This window comes from Oncorhynchus mykiss, chromosome 26 (genome assembly GCF_057628025.1).
Source record: "Oncorhynchus mykiss isolate SJ-2025 chromosome 26, ASM5762802v1, whole genome shotgun sequence".
NCBI classification, from domain to species: Eukaryota; Metazoa; Chordata; class Actinopteri; order Salmoniformes; family Salmonidae; genus Oncorhynchus; species Oncorhynchus mykiss.
The window spans coordinates 19,585,402-19,609,799 of record NC_143047.1 but is presented as its reverse complement, the minus strand read 5'-3'; the positions used below and the strand labels follow the sequence as shown (position 1 = coordinate 19,609,799).

General features: G+C 42.0%; 1 protein-coding gene across 2 annotated transcripts in view; it reads right to left on the bottom strand.

Moving 5' to 3' along the window:
* LOC110506546 (NEDD4 E3 ubiquitin protein ligase) overlaps positions 1-23,972 on the bottom strand; it is a 41,184-nt gene extending 17,212 nt beyond the window's left edge. Inside the window, exons 1-6 of one of the 2 annotated variants that reach the window (XM_090222350.1) lie at positions 23,092-23,971; positions 21,025-21,098; positions 19,485-19,563; positions 19,352-19,390; positions 9,650-9,703; positions 1,496-2,638 (exon numbers count right to left, since the gene is read on the bottom strand). In XM_090222350.1, coding sequence (XP_090078476.1) covers positions 1,496-2,638; positions 9,650-9,703; positions 19,352-19,390; positions 19,485-19,563; positions 21,025-21,098; positions 23,092-23,139 — 1,437 coding nt within the window. In that variant the 5' untranslated portion in view covers positions 23,140-23,971. Of the gene's footprint in view, positions 1-1,495; positions 2,639-9,649; positions 9,704-19,351; positions 19,391-19,484; positions 19,564-21,024; positions 21,099-23,091 lie in introns of both variants that reach the window. The other variant, XM_021586248.3, reaches the window with a different exon arrangement.
* Between the last annotated feature and the right edge of the window lie 426 nt (positions 23,973-24,398).

Genomic DNA, 24,398 nt, shown 5'->3' with positions numbered 1-24,398 from the left:
GTGTCAAAATACAGGAACATATGGTATCAGTCAGCCCTTTTTAAATAGCACAAGCCATTGCCTGGCAACAGTACTGTTGGAGCTAATAAAAGTAGAATATACCAGTCAAAAATGTCAACAAAAGTGTCCTGTGGAATAAATGTAATAAACATGTCTTGCAACTGTTATTCAGATTATGTTTCCAGAGGAGCTTCACTTAGAGTCTATCACTGGATTAAAATAAGTCATAAAACAGGAGCACAGATGCTTATGACCTGCTGGGCTTAAGCAAGAGGTATGCAGTCTCATGTCCTAAATGAGATTATATAAGAGTTCAGCTGTTATAAAGATAGCTCTTTGGCTAATTGCTGGTGCAGGTCTTACTTGACAAGCTGCTAAATGCAAAGAGGGAGAGGGAGCAAGGGAACATGAGTGATAGAGGGGGAGAAGGACTGACACATGATGCTTTACAAACACGGTCTAGCAGGGGGACCCGCGAGGAAGGGAACACACCATCCTTTTACTGTAAAAGGCTCCGTCTCCAAACACCCTCTACCTTCATAACATGATCCCCAGGCCTGCGGACGGCTGGCATAAATGAGCGCTACTCTAGTATTACGTTGTTCAATTTGAATTCATAGGGCTGGCCAGTGCAACAGCGGGCCAGACTATCTGGAGTCGGGGGGAATATTTCAGAGGAGCTTTATTTATAGCGAGAGGGGGGGGCCCTGCTTTTCCCACAACTAAATTTAGTCAGGGGTAAATACTTAAACTGATTACTCAAAGCATTAATAGAATAATAAAAACAGAGAACCCCTCTTAACCAAAGCACGTGTGTACAGAAACACAAGGCCGCCGCAGACAAGTATCGCAAGAGGGAGGCTTTCTTTTCTTTCTCTTTTAGCATTTTGCTGGGTGCAAGTATGTTAATGGTTTACTGTTATACAACTGAATACCTTTGAATGTTTGTCCACATTGGGCTTGTTAATCGCATGACTTAGCTGTAGCTGTCTTCTCAGTTACTGAACTTTGCTCCTGCTTGCTCGCAGGGAGCCCAAAGGCTGAGTAAACAGAGCAACATGTAGGGTACAGACTGAGCACTGAGCAATTAAGGAGGTAGCATTATCAAATGGACATCACTGAAAGTTACACACAAACTCTTAGCCATCTCTCAGAGAGTAGGTTTACTGCTTTACTAAACAGCACAACATATTTCAAATGGAATCTAATGGAGCATTTCAGATACGCCATCTTATGGGTGACGAACATAACAAGTACAACATGAATACCACAATCTCTATTTATTGAGGTTAGAAGTGAAATGGTTCAAATACAGACCAACCACAATGAGCCAATACGCTATCACACTACACAGTTGAAACATAAATTCTATAATTTAACCAATAAATGTACCATCCGTTCTACTACATTTGGCCAAAGCATAGGCCTAATTTCTCTCTATTCTCAGCCTTGCTAAGCTCCTATCCTACCCCACCCAGTGAAGGAAAAAACTCACCGTGGTCTTTCTTGCAGGGCTCTTTTGCATGTGATCCCTTTTGTGGTTAGTGTTTATATCAATGACAGGGCTAGAGACCCTTGCCCCAGAGCCGTGGGACACATGGATGTGCACATGTGGAGAGTTAGATAGTTTTTGGTTGGTAACGTGACATGAAATACCAGTATTATGGTAGGGGACTTCCAGAGAAAAGCTCCTTTGTAAGGTGTGATGACAATGGTTTTCCTCAGGCATTTCCTGTCCATTTCCATTGTCTGCGAGTCCGGCAATGTGGCTCCTCTCTGAAAGTTTAGTTGAGGGGAGAAAGCAAGCAGAGGTGCTGCGAAACAGCTTAATGTGGCGAGGGCCACATTCACCCTTCGACTGAGGGGCCTTGGTTGGAGATTCAGGACATTCAACATTGACTGTTGTTCTGTTTCTAGATGCCTTCCCAGACATTGGTCGCTGGTGGGCAAAGTGCAGTAGCACACTGGAGTGTTGGTCTAAATTTGCCGATAGGTCGGCCTTGTCGCGACACGGTCTGTCTAAGGTAGCCGAGTGGTCAGTCTTCTCACACTCCTCCATTTTGTCTTTAGGTTTATCTGGAAGGGGAATGTTAAAATGCACCATGGGCCTAGCGTCTCTGAACTCCGCTGACGGAAAGCTGCTCCTAGAGAGTCGCAGGCCGTTCATCGCCGTGGCGATGGACGCTTTTGAGGTCCCCGTCTGGTCCTCTTGCGGGGGCTCACTGGGGGACAACTGGAGCTGGTGAGAAGTCTGGTAGGAGCCCCTGGCTAGAGGCAGGGCGGGTAGTGCCACAGGGCTGACCGGGGAGGCTGGTGGTGTATTACAGGGGCTCCTTGGAAATATAACCAGGGATGAGCAGCGTCTCAGCGGGACCCTGGCTTTCCTACGGGGCAGACTTCTCTCATGGGATGCCCTACGCTGATCTGGGAACTCTGGCTCAAAGATGCTGCTGCTGCTGCAGTAGCCTGCGTCGCTGGCCGTGCTGCTGCTACAGGATACCCCGTCTGAGCCAATGCCTGCTCCCACCTCGCAGACCCCTGGCTCCCCGCCCTCAGTGCTGTTCTCCAGCTCTCCATTCAGCTTGCCACGGGGCTGCAGGGAGATCTGCAGAGTACTCTTCTTGCTGACGGTGTTCACCTTGGGTATAAATACGGATGAGTAGCGCTGTAAATTACCGTATTCCGGGGACAGGGGAGGCAAAGCCAAGGCTAGCTTCCCTGGAATCACCTTCATTTGGACAGAGCTGTGCGCTAGGATCTCTGCGGGGCTGCGGGTTGACACACAGAGACCGCTCTCCTCACCATGGCTGCTCAGTCTCTCTGACAGAGGATCCGTGTTGCTTCTTCTTGATGCAAAGTGCAAGCGGAGCCGACGTGCCATTCGTCTAACGCTCTAATCTCTGGGAGACAGTAGTGAGCGTGGCATGGCAAGAGACCTGCTGGGGAGGAAAAACTTCTCCGAGTCACGTTCTGCTCTGTGATTACAATCATTAGCGGCTGCACATAGCCAAAATAGCTCTGGTGACAATCTACATTCCTCTCAGGGCTGCTCTGTAAGGCTAGTAGTCAGGGGAGGTCAGGCACTCTTCTGTGGAGCCACGACCCAAACGCACAAGCCCCTCAGACTGAAGTAACCCCAGTGGTCTGCCTCTTTATGGAACTGAACTCAACCCAGTCACAGAGAGCTGCACCAAGGCTTTAAAGGGCAGTACTCCCATTCCAGCCAAACCTCAGCCTTGTTGCAACTGTGCCTTCTGAAATATAGACAGACCGTGTCCGACACCCCCCTGCCTCTTCCAAAAGCCCCACTCCTCCTGGTCGCCTCACTAGAAACAAGAACACAGGAGTCTCTTCTGCATCTCAGACTGGAGAACTGTTCATTTCTGTTTCAGGCCACTCACTCAAGACTCTGCTGCTACTGGCTCCCAGCAGCAGCTATGCTTCTAATGTTTCTTCTGCGCTGTGCCCCCACACATATTTTTACCCACTGGTATAGAATTACAGGAAATCAAGAGGAATGAGTTTCAGCATAATTCTATATGAAACTGAGGAATGGGTGTCCTAATACACACACACTTTTTTGTATCACTATTTTGACAGATGAGCCCTGTAGATAAAAATATACATATTTATACAAAAAAGCACAATATACACATTCATCATAAAAAACAAATCCACACAATCATACACACAAAACCATACACACAATGCAATCATAAAATACAAATAAGTTAATTAATGAAGGGTCCCCTAACAGCAGTCTAAAAAGCCCTAGAGGAACCAATTCCCCCAATTTCAGGGTGTTTGAGATTGTTCCACGTGTAAGGTGCAGAAAAACGAATAGCATCCATACTGGGAAACCACCGTGGCCGGGGAAATATGTAGGGAAGATACTGGTAGTTAAACTGCAAAAGTCAGCAAGCTCAATAACTGAATGCTTGAGTCCCTCGGCAGCACTTTGAAGCGCAGATAAAGACAAGAAAGCTTCAGCTGATGGCACTGTACAAAAACAAAGAACTGAAAAAGAACAAAGGGCTGGAAAATGTAATAAAAAAATTATCTAGAAACTAGGGATGTGACAAATGAAAAACATGTAACTTTCCGTTAAAACAATAAAAATTAATAAAGCTCGACTCTTCCTAACTTTCCCCAGGCCTTTATAGCCTACTGTCTACAGAAAGTAATATGTTTTGTGGTAACTGCACTGTGATTTGAATTTTGTGGGAGGAAAAAAATAAATAAAAATGTGCTTACCGGCTGGCGATTTTTCTTAACATGTTCGATCCCAACTTCATTTTAACGTTTAAACATTCATACCTACTACAAACAAACTTCACTCCTACAGTAGCTCGGCACAAAACTAGGCAACTATAGAGAGCTTAAATTCATGTATAAAGCAGCTTTGAAACACAAAGGGATATATGCGGCATCACCTGTCATTCGACACCTCATGTACAGTAGCTGGTTTAATTTAATATGCTGTCATTGACATTTCACTCCATATCAACCAAAAGCTATTGTATGAGGCTGGGGCTATTCTGGGGCATTACTGTCAGCCTGGCCTGCAGCAGGTCAGTTCCATACTGTAATGCTATGAAAGTGGCACAGGCTGGACGTGATAATGACTCACCAGTTGAGACTGACGCAGTCAGGGTGCCCACGTTGCACCACAGTGACTATTCCCACAACAACCCGATGGGCATGGGGGTATCAGGAGCCACTTAAGTATCAACTAGAGGTCGACCGATTATGATTTTTCAACGCCGATACCGATTATTGGAGGACTCAAAAAAGCCGATACCGATTAAATCTGACAATTTTTTTATTTAATTGTAATAATGACAATTACAACAATACTGAATTAACACTTATTTTAACTTAATATAACATCAATAAAATCAATTTAGCCTCAAATAAATAATGAAACATGTTCAATTTGGTTTAAATAATGCAAAAACAAAGTGTTGGAGAAGAAAGTAAAAGTGCAATATGTGCCACGTAAGAAAGCTAACGTTTACGTTCCTTGCTCAGAACATGAGAACATATGAAAGCTGGTGGTTCCTTTTAACATGAGTCTTCAATATTCCAAGGTAAGAAGTTTTAGGTTGTAGTTATTATAGGAATTATAGGACTATTTCTCTCTATACCATTTGTATATCATTAACTTTTGACTATTGGATGTTCTTATAGGCACTTTAGTATTGCCAGTGTAACAGTATAGCTTCCGTCCCTCTCCTCGCTCCTACCTGGGCTCGAACCAGGAACACAACAACAACAGCCACCCTCGAAGCAGCGTTACCCATGCAGAGCAAGGGGAACAACCACTCCAACTCCAAGAGCGAGTGACGTTTGAAACGCTATTAGCTCGCACCCCGCTAACTAGCTAGCCATTTCACATTGGTTACACGAGCCTAATCTTGGGAGTTGATAGGCTTGAAGTCAAACAGCTGCTGGCAAACGCACATAAGTGCTGTTTGAATGAATGCTTATGAGCTTACTGGTGCCTACCATCGCTCAGTCAGACTGCTCTATCAAATTATAGACTTAGTTACAACATGATAACACACAGAAATACGAGCCGTAGGTCATTAATATGGTCGAATCCGCAAACTATCACCTCGAAAACAAAACGTTTATTCTTTCAGTGAAATACGGAACCGTTCCGTATTTTATCTAACGGGTGGCATCCATAAGTCTAAATACTCCTGTTACATTGCACAACCTTCAATGTTCTGTCATAATTACGTAAAATTCTGACAAATTAGGTGGCCCAAACTGTTGCATATACACTGACTCTGCGTGCAATGAACGCAAGAGAAGTGACACAATTTCACCTGGTTAATATTGCCTGCTAACCTGGATTTCTTTTAGCTAAATATGCAGGTTTAAAAATATATACTTCTGTGTATTGATTTTATGGTTAGGTACACATTGGAGCAACGATACGCACCGCATCGATTATATGCAACACAGGACACACTAGATAAACTAGTAATATCATCAATCATGTGTAGATAACTAGTGATTATGATTGATGGATTGATTGTTTTTTATAAGATAAGTTTAATGCTAGCTAGCAACTTACCTTTGCTTACTGCATTCGCGTAACAGGCAGTCTCCTTAGAGTGTTGGACTAGTTAACTGTAAGGTTGCAAGATTGAATTCCCCCCCGAGCTGACAAGGTAAGAATCTGTCGTTCTGCCCCTGAACGAGGCAGTTAACACACTGTTCCTAGGCTGTCATTGAAAACAAGAATGTGTTCTTAACTGACTTGCCTAGTTAAAATCAAGATTAAATGTGTATTTTTTTATTTATTTTTTTAACGCCCAAATCGGTGTCCAAAAATACCGATTTCAGATTGCCATGAAAACTTGAAATCGGCCCTAATTAATCGACCATTCCGACTAATCGGTCGACCTCTAGTATCAACACTGATATATTGTATACATTTATTTTACCTTTATTTAACTAGGCAAGTCAGTTAAGAACAAATTCTTATTTTCAATGACGGCCTAGGAACAGTGGGTTAACTGCCTGTTCAGGGGCAGTACGACAGATTTGCACCTTGTCAGCTCGGGGGTTTGAACTTTCAACCGTCCAACACTAACCACTAGGCTACCCTGCCGCCCATGTACAGTATGTTAAGATCTGCGCAAATCTATTGATATCAATGAATTATAATTTACAAAGTCTGAAAGTCTGAGTCAGGCCTACATGGCGTGTCTAAAGTTTGGACGAGGCCCCATGTATGCACAATTTTCCACACTTAGAACTAAAAGGGAGACCATCCTGGGTCTCAGTCAGCAGTTGAGCTATGTGGCCGTTGGCAAACCATAACACTACTAAAACAAATCACTGCTTGGTCATACTTGAGTTACTTTAATGTATTCAGAACCAAATAGCCTACCTTTCACTCTTAATAAGACCCAAGGGGATATTCTATTTCCAATACCTGGATTTAATGGAGACAAATTGCTATAAAGGTATAATAGTATTCATCACAAGTTAAAACATAGGTCAGTGTTAACAACCTACATCTAGACTAAATGTGACTGAGGCAGCAACATGCACACAAACATACCAGCCTTTCTGTATTGTAGGTCATACGTACAACTGGCATTCACTGCTTGATGCTGGTTCGTAGACCTCATGAAATAGAGGTAACTGGGTCATTCAAAATATGTCGATGTGACAATTACAGAGACCAGAAATAACCAAATGAAAGCCAAATACACCTGGAAGGTAGCAATACAAACAGGTAGGCCTACTCAGTGTTGGCGTACTTGAATATAAACTAGGCCTATTCGTGGAGTAAAAGTTATTCTGACCATTGTCAGAATGAATCAAGTGATAACTCACCACATTTACACTCCCCTACGTACTTATTTGGACAGTGAAGCTGACACTTTTCATTTGGCTCTATACTCCAGCATTTTGGATTTGAGCTCAAATGTTTAATTTGAGGCAAGAGCACAAAATGTTACCTTTCATTTGAGGTTATTTTCATACATATCCATTTTACCGTTTAGAAATTAAAGCACTTCATATATCTTGTCCCCCCATTTTAAGGTGTCAAGTATTTGGACAAATTCACTTCTGTATTAAATTAGTGAAAAGTGTAATATATGTTCCCATATTCCTAGCACGCAATGACTACATCACACTTGTGACTCTTCAAACTTGTTGGATGCATTTGTAATTTGTTTTGGTTGTGTTTCAGATTGTTGTTCCCAATAGAAATGAATGGTAAACAATGTAGTGTGTCATTCTGGAGTCACTTTCATTGTAAATAAGAAAATAATATGTTTCCGAACACTTCAGTACTAATGTGGATGCTACCACGATTATGGATAATCATGAATGAATCATGAATAATGATGAGTGAGAACGTTAGAGGCCCAAACATCATACCCCCAATACATACTTTGGGGGGGGGGGGGGGGGTGGTATTATATTTATGCCTTTGTAACTTTCTCATTCACGATTTATTCATCCAGAATAACCCTTTCCACATGTTGAAAATGGCAGATTTTGTAATTGACAAGCACCGAAATTGGAAACCAGTGGCTGTACAGTAACATGCTAGACATGACATCAGAGCTCAGCTTTTACAGTTCACAGGGCTGCACGAGACAAGATGCCCCCGTCCCTCCCAGTAATTGGTCTACTTTTGCACATTTGTTGTCTGAGTGAGGATAATGCTGTAAATCAGGAGTCGATGTGTTCTGAAAGTTGAACCCTTGAGGATCATAATGAATACCACGTTGATGTTATAGAAGCAAACCACACACTCAACAGTCCAAATGTGCACTTCACATGTCCATATCTGAAAACTCATGTCATTTACATTATCAACGTTTATGTTATTATGTTTGATCCACAGTTACAGGATGACATGTGTTATACCCTGGGTTGTCCTGGACACAATGAGTGTTTGTCGTATTGTGAAGAAAATTTGCAGCAGAACACGCACTTAAATGCATTCAACTTCTGAAGTGCCTTTTGAAAGCCTAACACTAAGATCATATTTTATAACTTAGCTAGCCATGTTGGCAATAGAATCTGCCTTCAAATGATGCCCTCTGTCCCAGATTGCGATTTATAAATGGAAAGTTTTTTGATCGCGTATACAACAGTAATGTATGATGGTTGGGACATAGGGCTGTGTTCCACAGAAAAAAGTACAAGTGGGCTTGCTTCAGTTCCTCAATGGCAAATCCAGGAGAGCTCAAAAAAGGACCTTATAGTTAAGGGTTCCTTCAACTATATCATAAAAGTGCATTGAAGTGACTTAGGAACTGTGCACAGTTTGGAGTGGCGTGTGGCCACTTGGAAACACCACTCTGACCTCTCACTCAACCCTTGTAATATTTTTTTAATATCTTGCACCTACTCCAAAATGCCAATGAATATTCTTATTATGTTACTGAATGTATCCAGAGTATTTTCAGATTTTCGTTATTGAAAAAGGCTGTGAAAAATGTACAGTAAATGTAAAATGCACATAAAATCAACAGTGTAATGTTTGGATTCAGTCTTGTGTCAGGTGAACTGTTGTGTCCTCACCTTTGGCTTGATCATTTCCCCATAATCTCAAAAGTGTTCTCTTTCAATTGCTAACATGGTCATGCAAATGCTTTTCATTGTTCTTCATTTCAATTTGGCCCTATCCATATAGGCCAATTTCCACGAGTGTAAGGGGTTGATGTAGAAGTGTTTAGAAACATGTTCTATTCTTATTTACAATAAAAGTGACTTCAAAATGATAACACATTATTTACCATTCATTTCTATTGGGAACAACATAATCTGAAACACAAACAAAACAAACTGCAAATGCATCCAACAAGCTTGTAGAGTCACAAGCTTGATTTTAACATTGCGTGCTAGGAATATGGGACCAAATACTTAACCTCGGATTAGTTTAATACACATAGGTGAATTTGTCCAAATACTTATGAACCTCCAAATAGGGGGACTAGATGCATAAAGTGCTAACTGGTAAAACATATGTACAGGATTATAATAACAATCACTATGTCTGTGCCTTCAAGATCATTTCCACTTCCAGTAAAGTGAGTCAGCAGCGGTGGTGGCAGTGTCAAAACAACAGGCCTGGACATACTGAAGGAATATCGTAATGACTTACCAGACGATTCTCATCGAACACCTCCAGCAACAGCCGATGCTTCCTGGGATGAACCTGAAAGAGAAAAGATCGACATCAATAAATGGGTCAAAGAACATCAACAAATTAAATCAACAACAACCCCTACTTAATTTCCCCAACATGGTATAGTCCGAAGAACCCCAGTATCTGTCAATCACAACAACACAAACAATCGTTTACCTTCATTAGGTATAGAACTTGACCTGTTTACTATTGGTTTCTAAGTTCAAATGGAATGTTTCTTTAGAATTGGGTGTACCCTCTAAACATCTCTGTAGTGGCCAACACAATGCGTTGGTATGTGGAAAGATGACATTTGACCTCATGTTGCTCAGAGCTCACATACCATGAAAACAGTCACAAACACCCACAGAGAGGCAGTGGAAAAATCTCCTGAGCAATTTCCTAAGAGGTATCAAAACTAGGTGAAGATTTAAAGCAAACTGATTACAAAGTCAAAAGAAAATCCACATAGAAATAAGAACATCAACACCGGCGACATCGTCTAGACCAGTGGTTCCTAAACTTTTTATAGTCCTGTACCCCTTCAAACATTCAACCTCCATCTGAGTACCCCCTCTGGTACCAGGGTCAGCGCACTCTCAAATGTTGTTGCCATCATTGTAAGCCTGCCACACACGCAAACTATACATTTGTTAAACATAAGAATGAGTGAGTTTGTGGCACAACCCTGCTCGTAGGAAGTGACAGAGCTCTTATAGGACCAGGGCACAAATAATTATCAATAATTTTGCTCTTCATTTAACCATCTCAAATATGAAATCGTATTTGTTAATCGAAAATTGTGAATAACTCACCACAGGTTAATGAGAAGGGTGTGCTTGAAAGGATGCACATAACTCTGCAATGTTGGGTTGTATTGGAGAGTCTGTCATTTTCCACATACTTATTTTCCACCATAATTTGCAAATAAATTCATAAAAAATCCTACAATGTGATTTTCTGGATTTTTTAATTTAATTTTGTCTGTCATAGTTGAAGTGTACCTATGATGAAAATTACAGGCCTCTCATCTTTTTAAGTGGGAGAACTTGCACAATTGGTGACTGACTAAATACTTTTTTGCCCCACTGTATAACAGGCATTACTCCCAATATAAGTGAACCCCAAATCAATGTAGTTCTTATCATATTTGCCATCTATTCGATGGTCCAACGTCCCTGTCTGTTCGGTGCATTCCCAGGTAAGGGGGGCAGTAGCTCTTCGGCTGCATCAGATTCACAACTGTCAGTGTCCATAATAGTTGGGCTAACAACAAATGCAGAATTACTGATGCTAGCATTGGATGTGCTCATGGAAGCAGAACAACTTGTGTCGTTGACAGGTGCAGGTGTAGTATTGCTGGTAGTGGCAGTACTACAAGTAGAGCTGTTATGTGGGGTGGCACGTAGCCTAGTGGTTAGAGCGTTGGACTTGTAACCGAAAGGTTGCAAGATCAAATCCCTGAGCTGACAATGTAAAAATCTGACGTTCTGCCCCTGAACAAGGCAATTAACCCACTGTTCCTAGGCCGTCATTGAAAATAAGAATATGTTCTTAACCTCTCTAGGGTAGGTGAGACGTTAACGTCCCACCAGGCCAACATCCGGTGAAACTGCAGAGAGCTAACAATCTAAATACACCATTTGTTGTAAATACATGTATCTTACATAATTTAAAAGATGAACGTCTTATTAATCCAGCCACTGTGTCAGATTTCAAAAAGCAGTTATGAAAGCAAACATGCTATTTTCTGAGGACGGCGCCACGCACACACAAGTATTACTATCATTTTCCAACCAAGCATTAGCGTCATGAAAGTCAGAAATAACAATAAAATAAATTGCTTACCATTGAAGATCTTCCTCTGGTGACAATGCGAAGTGTCCTACCTACACAGTGAATGTTCGTTTTGTTTGATAAAATCCATTTTTATAGCCTAACACAAAACATTTGTAAACCGCTTGCGTCATGATTTCCGTCTCATTCAACTTTGGACGACACGTTCGTGGTAATTACACACACTAAACAAACGTTTATCCAGTCATGGTTGGTTTCATTGCAATCCTCTGGTTGTTACTAAAACAACCATACTTGATGGTTCTTTTCCCGGGACGTATTGACCGAAACAAACCGATTTGAAGACACCAATCAATGACATCATTGCGCACCAATGGTAGGACCGGTCTATCGTTGATTGACTGTATTTTGGCTCAATGACCACGGATCATCTTGAAATCTAGCTTGGAAGATAGCCAATGAGCTGAGGTAAACGGCAATATGTAATGGTTATACATTTGAAGACCAGGCTTTGTCGTAAACTCTGGCGTAAAAGAGGTTCATTCATTGCAAATCCTACTTGACGGAGCCACGGGTGTTACGCATAGCAGTACATATTCAATAGCCTTTTCAACAAGTTTATATATTTAAAATATGCCGAATATATCAGGAAAAGATAAAACAAAGTCTAGGTATACAGATTTAACCCAAATTATAGATGAAATAGATAGATACAGCGAGACCGAGTTGCTTCAGGAAGATGAATCTTTCAGCGAAGCTAGTTTTGACTCCCAGGCGGAAGACATGTTTCTTTCTGCATGGCGAGGATGCCATGCTGGTTTGGTCAATTCTAATGCTAATGTCATTGTTTGAAATTAATAATATCAAATATTATTCATTTGAGATTTGTTTTATAGATTTTCTTATTTTATTTGCAATATATAAAAATATAATCTGTAATGAAATGTGTAAAGTACACATTGGCTATACTGTGTGTGTGTGATATATTTTTAAAATGTATTTTACATAAACATGGAATGGAACAGCCCTTCACCACTTCACCATAGTGATTATGTTCGCTGTACTCTATATATATGTTTATTTTACATGTTGATACAGGGCTCATATGTGGAAGTATTGTTACTGATTTTTTTTTTACATCTTTCACAGTGGCAGTGATTTTGATTATGAGCCGCCAATGTCTAGGTGTCCATCTCCCTCTGAAGCTGGTTCATCCAGCCGGACCCCCGCTGTCTCCGGCTCCACACCTACCTGGCCATCTAGAGATGTGAAGTCAGTGACAAAGAAGCGGAGGTGGGAAAGAGAGAAACCTGTAGACAGAGGGCCAGAGGGTCGTTGGCACTCTGTGTTAGAAAATAATGTGGAACCAAATCCACCAGTTTTTAGACCCAAAAGGCAGCCAGGACCTCAACTAGACATGACTGCAAAGTACAGCTCCCTTCAACTTTTTGAACTGTTTTTCACCTCGTCAGTTGTTGATTCCCTGGTGTCGAATACCAATAAGTACGGGGCTAAGAAGCAGGCAGGAAAGAAAGAGGCATGGAAGACCATTTCCATGTCAGACCCTTTCTGCTACTTTTCAATGGTCATTTACAAGGGGCTGGTAATGTTTAAAACTCTAAAGGGACAGCTCTCTATCAACTGCCTTTCCCCATGACTGTCATGTCTTGTAAAAGGTTTCTGACTATCTCACAGGCGCTTCACATCAGTGACCCAGAAGTTAATGGGGAGAATGACAAGAAGAGAGGCACACCAAGGTTTGATAGGCTGTGCAAAATCAAACCTCTCTACCCCAACAGCGTTGAGGCATGCAAGACCTATTTTCAGCCCACCCAGAACCTGTCCATCGATGAGAGGTTGGTAGCCTCAAAGGTCAGAATCAACAGTTTTACTACCGGTAATGGACTGCGTTATGATTCCGTTATGGAGTTATTGGATTTTCAACTGCTGGGGTAGGGCTACAAACTGTTTGTGGACAACTTCCACACAAGCCTACCCTGTTTACAGAACTGAGGAAGCGGGATGTGTGGGCTTGTGGCACTATTCGGACCAACAGAGTGGGCTTTCCAAAGACAAAGGTGAATGACATGCCTAAGGGGGCTGAGCGGGGTACCATGCGATGGATCCGTGAAGATGGCCTGCTCTTTGTGAAGTGGATGGATACCAGAGAGGTGGTCATGTGCTCCAGTATCCACAAGTCCTTCAGTGGAGATCACGTCGTCAGGCGTGTGAAGGACGGTGCCGGGGCATGGACCACAAAAAAAGTGGTGAATGCCTTCATCCTCCAGAAGGAAATGGCTAAGAGCTGTGGGCAGCCCCCCCCCATCTCACAGGTAGCCTTATCAATTTTCGAGCAAACGGAATGAGCAGCAGCTACGTTTAGCTACATACGGACAGTTAATGGAATTCCCGTGAGAGAGTAACAGTTAATGTGATTGGATGTTAATTATTTGACTTTGCTACCTGTATTTGACATTGTGTTGTTATTTCGCTGAACACTGAACACTTTTTAATATTCATGCTTTTTAAAATGGCTAAGGAGGACCAGACAATATATTTGTACTTGTGAAAACACCCCGAGCACTTCCTACTGTAAATAAGTTGAGTGTTTATGCATTGAGTCATGATTGAGTCATGACCAGATTTGAGTAAGAACGAGACCAGCCATGTTATGAGGGGTCTGTAAAACATGAGTTGTCTATGCGGATAAACTCAGGCAAGCGTCAAGCTTCTGATTTCTATTTAAGAGATCTTCTGTTGAATCTGACAATTAATCTTGATGGTTATACAGTCGTCTCAAATAAACCTGAAGGACCTTGGCGTTTCTCTGGACCCCGATCTCTCTTTTGACGAACATATCAAGACTGTTTCAAGGACAGATTTTTTCCTTCTACGTAACATTGCAAAAATCAGAAACTAGTGCTAAAAACGGCTGCTATTATTCCAGTGATAGCCTCTACACTGGCTGATTTCAAAGTTTTACTGCTAACCTACAAAGCATTACATGGGCTTGCTCCTACCTATCTTCCGATTTGGTCCTGCCGTACATACCAACACGTACGCTATGGTTACAAGACGCAGGCCTCCTTACTCTCCCTAGAATTTCTAAGCAAACAGCTGAAGGCAGGGATTTCTCCTATAGAGCTCCATTTTTATGGAATGGTCTGCCTACCTATGTGAGAGATCCAGACTCGGGCTCAACCTTTAAGTCTTTACTGAAGACTCATCTCTTCAGTAGGTCCTATGATTGAGTGTAGTCTGGCCCAGGAGTGTGAAGGTGAACGGAAAGGCACTGGAGCAACAAACCGCCCTTGCTGTCTCTGCCTGGCCGGTTCCCCTCTCTCCACTGGGATTCTCTGCCTCTAACCCTATTACAGGGGCTGAGTCACTGGCTTACTGGTGCCCTTCCATGCCGTCCCTAGGAGGGGTGCGTCGCTTGAGTGGGTTGAGTCACTGACTGATCTCCCTGTCCGGGTTGGCGCCACCCTCCCCTTGGGTTGTGCCGTGGCGGAGATCTTTGTGGGCTATACTCGGCCTTGTCTCAGGATGGTAAGTTGGTGGTTGGAGATATCCCTCAAGTGGTGTGGGGGCTGTGCAATGGCAAAGTGGGTGGGTTTATATCCTGCCTGTTTGGCCCTGTCCGGGGGTATCGTCGGACGGGGCCACAGTGTCTCCCGACCCCTCCTGTCTCAGCCTCCAGTATTTATGCTGCAGTAGTGCGTGTCGGGTGGCTAGGGTCAGTCTGTTATATCTGGAGTATTTATCCTGTCTTATCCGGTGTCCTGTGTGAATTTAAGTATGCTCTCTCTAATTCTCTCTTTCTCAGAGGACCTGAGCACTAGGACCATGCCTCAGGACTACCTGGCGTGATGACTCCTTGCTGTCCCCAGTCCACCTGGCCGTGCTGCTGCTCCAGTTTCAGTTGTTCTGTCTGTGGCTATGGACCTGTTCACCGGGCATGCTACCTGTCCCAGACCTGTTGTTTTCAACTATCTAGAGACAGCAGGAGCGGTAGAGGTACTCTCAATGTTCGGCTATGACAAGCCAACTGACATTCACTCCTGAGGTGCTGACCTGTTGCACCCTCGTCAACCACTGTGATTATTATTATTTGACCCTGCTGGTCATCTATGAACATTTGAACATCTTGGCCATGTTGTTATAATCTCCACCCGGCACAGCCAGAAGAGGACTGGCCACCCCTCATAGCCTGGTTCCTCTCTAGGTTTCTTCCTAGGTTCTGGCCTATCTAGGGAGTTTTTTCTAGCCACCATGCTTCTAGTCGTGGCCAAAAGTTTTGAGAATGACACAAATATTAATTTCCACAAAGTTTGCTGCTTCAGTGTAGATATTGTCAGATGTTACCATGGAATACTGAAGTATAATTACAAGCATTTCATAAGTGTCAAAGACTTATTGACAATTACATGAAGTTGATGCAAAGAGTCAATATTTGCAGTGTTGACCCTTCTTTTTCAAGACCTCTGCAATCCGCCCGGGCATGCTGTCAATTAACTTCTGGGCCACTGATGGCAGCCCATTCTCGCAGAATCAATGCTTGTAGTTTGTCATAATTTGTGGGTTTTTGTTTGTCCACCTGCCTCTTGAGGATTGACCACAAGTTCTCAATGGGATTAAGGTCTGGGGAGTTTCGTGGCCATGGACCCAAAATATCTATGTTTTGTTCCCCGAGCCACTTAGTTATCACTTTTGCCTTATGGCAAGGTGCTCCATCATGCTGGAAAATGCATTGTTCGTCACCAAACTGTTCCTGGATGGTTGGGAGAAGTTGTAAAATTGTGAGTGAGCCCACTCCCTTGGCTGAGAAGCAACCCCACACACGAATGGTCTCAGGATGCTTTACTGTTGGCATGACACAGGACTGATGGTAGCGCTCACCTGGTCTTCTCCGGACAAGCTTTTTTCCGGATGCCTCAAACAATCGGAAAGGGGATTCAGAGAAAATGACTTTACCCCAGTCCTCAGCAGTTCAATCCCTCTACCTTCAACTTTGGGAGACGGTCCTGGCGCTTGCTGGATTTCCTTGTGCGCCCTGAAGCCTTCTTCACAACAATTGAACTGCTCTCCTTGAAGCTCTTGATGATCCGATAAATGGTTGATTTAGGTGCAATCTTACTGGCAGCAATATCCTTGCCTGTGAAGCCCTTTTTGTGCAAAGCAATGATGACGGCACGTGTTTCCTTGCAGGTAACCATGGTTGACAGAGGAAGAACAATGATTCCAAGCACCACCCACCTTTTGAAGCTTCCAGTCTGTTATTCAAACTCAATCAGCATGACAGAGTGATCTCCAACCTTGTCCTCGTCAACACTCATACCTGTGTTAACGAGAGAATCACTGACATGATGTCAGCTGGTCCTTTTGTGGCAGGGCTGAAATGCAGTGGAAATGTTTTTGGGGGATTCAGTTAATTTGCATGGCAAAGAGGGACTTTGCAATTAATTGCAATTCATCTGATCACTATTCATAACATTCTGGAGTATATGCAAATTGCCATCATACAAACTGAGGCAGCTGACTTTGTGAAAATTAATATTTGTGTCATTCTCAAAACTTTTGGCCACGATTGTACACCTGCATTGCTTGCTGTTTGGGGTTTTAGGCTGGGTTTCTGTACAGCACTTTGTGACATCAGCTGATGTAAGAAGGGCTTATAAATACATTTGATTGATTGATTGATATTTGGAGGAAGCCCACTCCCCAATAGCACAGTCCTCAGCACCACAAATGGCTGATGACCAATGTCAGCTGTCAAAGCTAAAATCAACTCACAAGCAAGCTCCACTCACAAGCAAAGATAGCCAACCAGCCAGAATACCACAGGGCTAAGACAAAGCACAAACAGGTCCTTGAAAACTAGTAGGTTTCGCACCAAACATGGCTACTGTTTCAATCCATCGCTGACTGGACTAATGAAAGCTAATTGGATCCTCCATCTGCTGATACCCAGCTTTAATTACAAAACCCATCCCATTTAACACAGAACTAACAATACCATTTTTTTTGTAAAATATTTCTCAAATATTTTCAAAACTTGGTGTATTTCCTCTCAATGCTTAAAACAGAGAGAATGATCTATAACTAAAATACGTCAGAAAACCACCTGGCAGAGCTGGGAAGTGGAGCACAGGGGCATTGTAACTAAAGTCACTGCCCCCAGGCATTTCATGACCACTGGAAAATTAAATGTGTTTCTGTTAAAACGGGCCCTCTTGCTAAATGAAGCCATTATTGACACTGCCACATTGGTAAGGTGGGCCAAATAGGCCGCAACGCCTGTAGAATATATATGAGTGCGTTCGTCAAATATAACTTGTTTACTTTATATGATTAACTTCAAAAGAACAATCAAAAGATGAGATAGGCTAGGGAATCAGGTGTTTAAAAATATATTTTGACATGGGTTGGACACGTTATTTTATCAAGAAGGTTCTATATAGAGTTCCAGGGCAGGTATAAACATAATAATATTCACAATAGGGACAAGTACTACAAAGTGCAGGGACCTGTTAGACGTATACAGCTGTTGTAACACTAAGGTACTGATTTACTGTACCAAGAAACCATGATGGAGAAAGCCCTGAATAGACTGTAGGAGATGGAGAAATCTCAACTGGCATGGTGACGTGATTGTTTTTTTAGATTTCAGATCACTGGGAGAATGTTGAATCATTGTCCAGGGCAATGAGACATTGTGCAACACTGCCATCATTTCTAGACATGGCTAATGAGTGTCTAAGGCTTAAACATGGTGTATATTTTAGTGAATGTGTGCAACTATATATACACACACACAAAAGCTTCCTGCTCAATGTCCAGGGCCAGAGAAATTAAAACATTTAAAATATCTCCCTCGGTCTCCTGGCGAGATGGGCCAAGTCTCCTGCTATGTGGTACATCCAGATGCAGGTAGAAGTTACCCAGCTCTCTGCTTTTTCTCCACATGCAGAAGATGTGGTTTTCTCCATCAAGATTACATTTTTGCAACCACAATAGGCTTAGGAATCCACCATCCAAACAACCTACTCTTTTTGTTGAAATAACGAATTCAAACTCCGTCAGCAAAAGTTCCAGCTTTTGAATTGTGTCCTTGAACTTCAGGTCTCAAGGTACACTAACATTTAAAATTCATATCTGTGCCCCCATAGCTACTAAAGAAGAGTTGTGAATATTTATGTCTGTTCCTTCACCGTAGAGGATCAACCTAATGAAAAACAAATCAGGACAGAAGGACCTTGCTATACGCAGCTCTCCACACAAAAACCTCAGAGCAAAGACTCACGTCAACACCAGCTGACTGAGAGGCTCTGTTTCACACCTTCAGTTCAACATTCAATCAAGCTGTGTTTACATGCCCAAGATAGGAACAAGGGGCAACAATAGTCACAGGATGCTGTGTGGGTCTTACTGACCAATCACAATGCTCAACACAGTGGAGGACTTTCTGTTGGTGCTCATAATGTACAGACACCCATGAACATTGTGATTTTATTTTATTTTTAATTTTAAACACCCATGTCTGCAGACATGAACATAACATGTTTCGCGTTCTGACTTTTAACTTGCTGTTTGTGAAATGTTAAACCTCCCAGTGAGAATCTGGAGCAGTTTCAAACACTAATAGGCAACATATTACTGAGCCGTTAGGGCTAGGAAATAAGGCTGCAGTTAATTGTCCATACTACATGGAGGCATGCAGCAAAAAGAGATGCGATAAAGAGAGAGAATTTTGAGTCTTTTGAGTCTTTCAACATTTTGAAAGGTTGAGTCTTAAATGTTCTCAGAGCCCTGGGTAAAACAGAAACTACACACACATTCACAAGAATTCACAATGCTCTTTTTACCATACATTTGACTTACCCTGAAAAAGAATTCCTCATTCCACTTCGGATCCAATGTCTGGAAATGACAATGCATTTCAAATGTAAATAGGATACTTACAAAAACAAACAAATAAATGCTCTGTACTTATTCAGCTAGCGCAGTTACTCACCTTTTTAATTGTTTTAGTCTGAAGACTTGTTAGTTCTCCATTGACAGGGTCATAAAGGGACACTCTTGTATATGGATCACTGTGATAGAAAATAAAAAGACAACGCTCAACTTGTTGTCTATCTGTCCCTTGGTGTGCCCAAAGATCAAACGAGGGAACATCTCAGCATGTAACAGTTTTATCCCACAGGCCATATGGAGCACAAACCAATGATGTCATCGGAACCATAACTAGTTGCACTGAAAAAAACGACAGAACTTTTACAATGGACATGTGAAGAAAAAAAAGTGTTTATTCGGCAGCACTGCCTTGAGGGGAAATGGTGGGCTTTAGGGGAAAGGAGTCTGGAGATTCTGGAGCATCTCCTGTATGCAAGGGCACAGAACTCCTGATTATAGCGCCATCTTAAGGTTGCACAGGACAGTTACATTACGGTCTAAAGAGAATTTAAGGAAAAATGTAACAATTTAAGGAACGCATGGAAGATAACATAAGCCTACTTGATATGAATAAGAATATCATATTTTGAAGTGGGTACACAAGGTGTCTTCAAGGCCGTCTTTCAACCCACTGCTATGGTGCTGAACTTTCCATTCAACAATGCAAAACAGGACCACAGCAACCATTATCTGTCTGTGGAACAGCACAGTTTGAAGATGATTTGGCAAGTCTCAGGTTTTTGCGCTCAAGTTTGATTAATAGTATTCAATAAGTATTAGGCAAATAATTGTGTATTTCTAAATGCACAGTGCCTTCAACAACCATATAGTATGCGCATGCACACCACTAGGTCCACAATGTTGACTAAATAAAAAAAGTTCCACACACATGGGTTCATTACCAAGTGTTTACAGTATAAACTGATAATCAGTTTGCTGTTTATAATGAAGTGGGTAGATGTGTAAAATGATTGGGGCAATAGACCTGCTTATAAACTCTAGACTCTTGTGTTTTGGGCAAAACAGCACACAGAACTGTAATAGATAATTTAGGAGTCCAATAAGTTAGGAAGGGTCCACAGTACACACTAAGGATCATGTAGAATCAGAATTTAGTATTTTATGGTATAACATGGCCAAAAGCACGAGTTTCCTAAAAAGGGAGTGTACCAAAGATAGGACACCGTATTTTGGTAACATGAGACACCAGAATTATACAAAGATACTGAAGCAATCCTCGCTAATATGAGCCTAGTAACAATTCCAACCAAGTGGGTTGACCCTATGGGTGCAATCCATAGGGTTTTTGCATTTCACACCAATGACCCGGGTTCGCTTCCCTGTACCGCTGTTCGTTAAATTGGTGTCAGAATTGGGATTGCATCAGAATGTAAGGCGAACGTACGAGTGGTCAAAACACAGGGACGTGATTTTGCGTTCGGAGGGGGCAGTGAAGCTATCCTCGCTAATATGAGATTAACTTCTCTGTCCCACCATTCGCATTAATACCATTAAAAAACAATCTCCTGAATTTGTTAAAGTGATACTGATAGATTGGATTATCCATTTGAAGACATATTTTCCTCAAAATCAAGACTGACCTGGCTCCAAGGATATCTTTCTTGGCCAAACCAATTCCAGCTATGACTTTCACTCTCAGAATTCTAGCCTCATTCTGGAAAAAAACACAATAAGGACATAAATCACATTACTTGCTGCTTACAGTGCAAAGTAACTTTATCCACATTTTGTTACGTTACAGCCTTATTCTAAAATATTACATATTTTTTTCCCCTCATCAATCTACACAAAATACCCCATTATGTCAAAGCAAAAGCAGGTTTTTAGAAATTTTTGCTAATGTATTAAAAAATTTAAAAAACTGAAATATCACATTTACATAAGTATTCAGACCCTTTACTCAGGACATTGTTGAAGCATCACTGGCAGCGATTAGACTCGAGTCTTCTTGGGTATGACGCTACAAGCTTGGCACACCTGTTTTTGGGGAGTTTCTCCCATTCTTCTCTTCAGATCCTCTCGAGCACTGCGAGGTTGGATGGAGAGCTTCGCTGCACAGCTATTTTTAGGTCTCTCCAGAGATGTTAGATCGGGTTTAAGTCAAGACTCTGGTTGGGCCACTTAAGGACATTCAGAGACTTATCCTGAAGCCACTCCTGCGATGACTTGGCTGTGTGCTTAGGGTCTTTGTCCTGTTGGAAGGTGAACATTTGCCCCAGTCTGAGGTCCTGAGCAGGTTTTCAAGGATCTCACTGTACTTTGCTCTGTTCATCTTTCCCTCGATCCTGACTAGTCTCCAAGTCCCTGCCGCTGAAAAACATTCCCACAGCATGCTGTCACCACCGTGCTTCACCGTAGGGATGGAGCCAGGTTCTCCAGACGTAACGCTTGGCATTTAGGCCAAACAGTTCAATCTTGTTTTCATCAGACCAGAGAATCTTGTTTCTCATAGTCAGATTCCTTTAGGTGTCATTTGGCAAACTATCATGTGCCTTTTACTGCGGAGTGGTTTCCGTCTGGACACTAACATAAAAGCCTGATTTGTGGAGTGCTGCAGAGATGGTTGTCCTTCTAGATAGTTCTCCCCATCTCCACAGAGGAACTCTAGCGCACAGTCAGAGTGAACATTGGGTTCTTGGTCACCTCCCTCACCAAGGGCCTTCTCCCCCAATTGCTCAGTTTGGCAGGGCGGCTAGCTCTAGGACAAGTCTTGATGGTTCCAAACTTCTTCCATTTAAGAATGATGGAGGCCACTGTGTTCTTGGGGACCTTCAATGCTGCAGACATTTTTTGGTACTCTTCCCCAGATCTGTGCCGAGACACATTGCTGACTCTGAGCTCTACCGAAAATTCATTCAACCTCAAAGGGTCTGAATACTTTTGTAAATAAGGTTTCTGTTTTTTTATTTTAATGCATTTGCAAAAAAATCTAATAACCTGTTTTCACTTTGTCATTATGTGTTATTGTGTGTAGATTGCTGAGTTTTATTTATTTTTTTCATCCATTTTAGAATAAGGCTGTAAAGTAACAAAATGTGGAAAAAGTCAAGGGGTCTGAATACTTCCCAAATGCAACACTGTAAATATCAGGTTAATGATGTTAACTACATAAATGGCACTTACTGTAAATGACTAACAGGAATATAAAGTGTGGTTTTCCACGTGGATACTTATTTGATCTCAAACATTCAAGATCAATTTAGGCCACATTAATAATAACGTGATAATAACTCACATGACTCCTTTGGGCAATGCTCTCTGAGTTTATAGCCAACTGACATGGTTAGTTGATAATTCAATTAATATATTGTATTATCTATAGGTGGTCAAAAAAATGTGTGTTAGCTAGCTAATTAATCAACAGTAGGCCTATACAACGATGACAGCTACCAGATAGCTGATGACGTACTCAGTGACAATCAACTGTTACACATGCTAACTAGCTAGCTAGCTGGCTAACGTTGCTTCGATAAAATGGATATTGGTATGTTGGGACTTGACTGTCCAACTCTAACAGCTTGGTTGACAATACCCAAAGAAATGTAATGACAATTTAGCTAAACACTTGGATATAACGGATTTTGTCTGCCCACGTAGCCAGTTGGTTAATTAGCTAGCTAGTTAGGTAGCGTTAGCTAAATATTTACCTCATCAGTCTGAAGTCCGCGGACCTCGGGAAGTGCGGCCATACTCATATCCTCAGCCCCGTAGTTGTCCTGTAGCTCGATTAAAGTAAAATGTACAGAATTTTAACGCTGTAGGTGCTCTTCCACCAATTCACCTTTCACTAACAAATGAACTGTACCAAACACAATTCTAGTTAAAATGTTCAAATGTGTCGTGCGTTGTTCTCCACCAACAGGATCCCGACTCCTCTCCTCCCTCCGCTACCACGCCTCCACCTCTACGTAGTAATTCACGAGAACATGATGTACAATGTATATAAAAAGTTGACACAAAACAGCCATCACATAACATCCGGTGGTTAGTGCAAATGGTTGTAATTACTAGTTTTGCATCTTCACTTCCATTGCAGACCAGGACAAATAATGTACCCATTTCAAATTGTGTAATGTTGCATCATTTTCCAAACCACTGAGACTAGCCCAATATGGACAAAATGAGCCTAACTTTACTCCTTATAGTCCAAGGACCTTCCTTACATGTTCTGTTCAGAGCCGAATTGGCTCTGGCAGCAAAACAGCCAAATACTCCATCTAAACGTGAGTTGATTGTCAATTGAGGTACAGTTCTATAAACGTAAAGCTCTCTTTAATATCACATCAAAATAATTTCACAAATCCAAAATAAACACTTACTGTACACCGTTAACAGTTACAGCCAACAGCCAATGTTTTGTGACAACACCTTTGTTGCATCCATCTTCTGTTTACACACAGGTGTTCTGAAACACAGATAGGTAAGTAGCATAAAGTATGCCCCTCTGTCTTCTGCCTTTTTAGAATGGCGCTGGAGGGAAGAGCAGACGTTTTACAGGGCTCCTGGCCAATTGGGCTTTTTTGAGCTGATCTTAAAAAAAAATTGTACATCATTTCCTATGACCGAAAAAATGCTTTTGGACATCAGAACAGCGATCACTAACCTCGATTTGGATGAGGATTTCTACTTCAAAGAGTTGACAGCGAAGGACATAATGCTCATCCGGACCAGGCCCAAATCCCTGACACTCGAAAAAGGAAGAGGCGGCATTATAGAGGCCGGATTGCGGAATACGATGAGACTACGTCAGCGAGTGGATAAACCGCCTCTACACTTCATTCTATTGTCGAACATGCAATCACTGGAGAATAAACTGGAAGATCCCCGTTTGATACTACCCTATAAACGTGATCTGAAGAACTGTAGTATCCTGTTTGAGTCATGACTGAACAAGGAAAATATAACTGGAGCTGGTTTTTCTAGTGCGTGATCTCTAATATTAAGGAAGTCTCAA